Source organism: Procambarus clarkii, chromosome 32, assembly GCF_040958095.1.
Source record: "Procambarus clarkii isolate CNS0578487 chromosome 32, FALCON_Pclarkii_2.0, whole genome shotgun sequence".
Classification (NCBI taxonomy): domain Eukaryota; kingdom Metazoa; phylum Arthropoda; class Malacostraca; order Decapoda; family Cambaridae; genus Procambarus; species Procambarus clarkii.
Genome location: NC_091181.1, coordinates 30,188,529 through 30,191,369, shown reverse-complemented (window position 1 = coordinate 30,191,369; position 2,841 = coordinate 30,188,529). Strand labels below are relative to the sequence as shown.

General features: G+C 46.4%; 1 protein-coding gene across 1 annotated transcript; it reads right to left on the bottom strand.

The window, feature by feature from the left end:
- Positions 1-1,689: 1,689 nt before the first annotated feature.
- Positions 1,690-2,238, bottom strand: LOC138370500 (putative proline-rich protein 21). Its single transcript, XM_069334876.1, has one exon. It carries the CDS (start codon positions 2,236-2,238, stop codon positions 1,690-1,692), a length of 549 nt encoding a protein of 182 aa, XP_069190977.1.
- Between the last annotated feature and the right edge of the window lie 603 nt (positions 2,239-2,841).

Genomic DNA, 2,841 nt, shown 5'->3' with positions numbered 1-2,841 from the left:
AAACTCGACAGCAAGATTTAGGGAACGTTCAATAAGCCACCGTTTTCATATTCTCATTAGAGATCGTGACCAACTAGTGAAACGTATAATAATTTAAACATATATTAGTTACCCCAAAATCATTTTCTTTCTTTCACTAATGTTTGATAGAAAATGCTATTCAAAGTTAGGTTTTAAGATATTCTATTCTATATAAATCTGGTTTATTATTTCTGATTCTCTACCTGAACCTGCTTTCGAATATTCCTTGTACAAACTATCCTCAGAGCAAATTAAAGTATGCTGCAATTATACTGAATGCAACGTTCCTCAAAATTAAAAAATCTACTGATATGTTGGTCTGGGGAGTAAAGTCGGGTTCGTTCTCGACTCACAATCAGGAATTCCGGGTTTGAATCCCGGCCCGCGACAAAAAATGGTTGGGTACGTTTCTTATCACCTAATGCCTCTGTTCACCAAGCAGGAAATAGGTACCCCGGGAGTTAGTCAGCTTGTGTAGTTTTATTAGTAGTTCGGCCTTAGGGAGGGGGGGGGGACATCTATTTTAGCCTAAAGTATATCATTTATATTGTATATTTACCCGAGGGCCACTAATAGTTTTTTTTTGAGGTTTCGACAATAACATGAATACGGCGGCCTGTCAAATATCCCGCCCATTTGTCCTGATGAATTTTTCAAGTAGGATTTTAAAATTCAACAGTTTTTTAAATTGGTAAATGATTTACAAGATTCATTTCAATTGGACTGAGCAGGTTTACGGCCGTAAATATATATATTTATATATTGACAAAATATATAAATAGAAGGAAGTACCACCTCTGGTTGGAAGAAGGGGACCCTTAGCCTCGGAGGAAACCACACACAACGCATTAAAGAGAATGTTTAGGTCCCCTCCAATACAGTTTCTGTGTGCTTTTCTCCTACCACCCCCTTCCTTTTGATTTTGTTTTCCTTTATATATAAATATGTGTTTTGTATATTTTGGAACAATAATTAGGATGAGACACGTTAGGAATTTATTATTTTACTTTATTTATATATATACATGAGTTCATAGCGTATCGGGCAGGTCCTTAATCCTAATATCCCCTGGAATACGACCCGCCAAATCGTTTAACAACCAGGTACCCGTTCACTGCTGTGTGAACAGAGGCTACAGTTAAGGATTGGCGTCCAGTCAAATCCTCCTCGGCCAGGATACGAACCCAGGCCAAAGCGCTTGCAAGGCGCCAGGCGAGTGCCTTACCACTGCGCCACGTTGACTGTTAAGTGGCATAGCATCAACATGCTAAGACTTATAGAGGTTACGTGTAATAGGAATTTATAGTAATGCATAACCTATCTATTACAAGGAATATACATCATAAAAATATAATTGTAAAACATGGATAGACAAAAACAAAACCTTGCTAAACATGCGTATAGCTTTATAACCTGGTTCAGAAAAAGTGGTAATATCCGTAGAAATTTATACAAGTTCATTGAAATTGAGTTCATAAGATTGCTCCTAACATGGTGGTAACAATTCAGTTATACGTACAATTAAATGCTAAAATATGAGATATGCCAAGCAATATTGACTTTCACACTGTCTGTCGGTGTGGAAGCCAGGAGGGAGAAGGCACAATTGGCCTGTTTGACCTATGCTGACCAATATGATGTCAATTTAACGGATAAAGACGAACAAATCTAGGAGAAGAACGTAAAGATTTTCTCTAAGAATTTAAAGTTGAGGTGTCGTCGTGGGGGTGTTGGTGTCGTCGAGTGGGCGTGGGTGTTGAGGTGTCGTCGAGTGGGCGTGGGCGTTGCGGTGTCGTCGTGTGGGTGTGGGTTTTGCGGTGTCGTCGTGTGGGTGTGGGTTTTGCGGTGTCGTCGTGTGGGTGTGGGTGTTGAGGTGTCGTCGTGTGGGTGTGGGTTTTGCGGTGTCGTCGTGTGGGTGTGGGTGTTGAGGTGTCGTCGTGTGGGCATGGGTGTTGAGGTGTCGTCGAGTGGGCGTGGGTGTTGAGGTGTCGTCGAGTGGGCGTGGGCGTTGAGGTGTCGTCGAGTGGGCGTGGGCGTTGAGGTGTCGTCGTGTGGGTGTTGGTGTTGAGGTGTCGTCGTGGGGGTGTTGGTGTCGTCGAGTGGGCGTGGGCGTTGAGGTGTCGTCGAGTGGGCGTGGGTGTTGCGGTGTCGTCGTGTGGGCGTGGGTGTTGAGGTGTCGTCGAGTGGGCGTGGGCGGAGAGATGTCACAGTCGTCATTCTCTCAGCTGAAGCGACCAACAAGCAAATTTATTCCACTTGCTGTAAGGGTCATGGGTGAGGCTTGAGGCTTCCCCCCCCCCCCCCCCCCCCGCCGCTCCCATCTTATCATGGGCATGTGTGTGTGGAGGGAGCCACTGTTCCTGCATGTGTGTGTGGAGGGAGCCACTGTTCCTGCATGTGTGTGGAGGGAGCCACTGTTTCTGCATGTGTGTGGAGGGAGCCACTGTTCCTGCATGTGTGTGTGGAGGGAGCCACTGTTCCTGCATGTGTGTGGAGGGAGCCACTGTTCCTGCATGTGTGTGGAGGGAGCCACTGTTCCTGCATGTGTGTGTGGAGGGAGCCACTGTTCCTGCATGTGTGTGTGGAGGGAGCCACTGTTCCTGCATGTGTGTGTGTGGAGGGAGCCACTGTTCCTGCATGTGTGTGTGGAGGGAGCCACTGTTCCTGCATGTGTGTGTGGAGGGAGCCACTGTTCCTGCATGTGTGTGGAGGGAGCCACTGTTCCTGCATGTGTGTGTGGAGGGAGCCACTGTTCCTGCATGTGTGTGTGGAGGGAGCCACTGTTCCTGCATGTGTGTGTGTGGAGGGAGCCACTGTTCC

What these genes read in the sequence shown, in the direction of transcription:
- LOC138370500 (XM_069334876.1), bottom strand. Translation starts at nt 2,238, where the DNA reads ATGACGACTGTGACATCTCTCCGCCCACGCCCACTCGACGACACCTCA.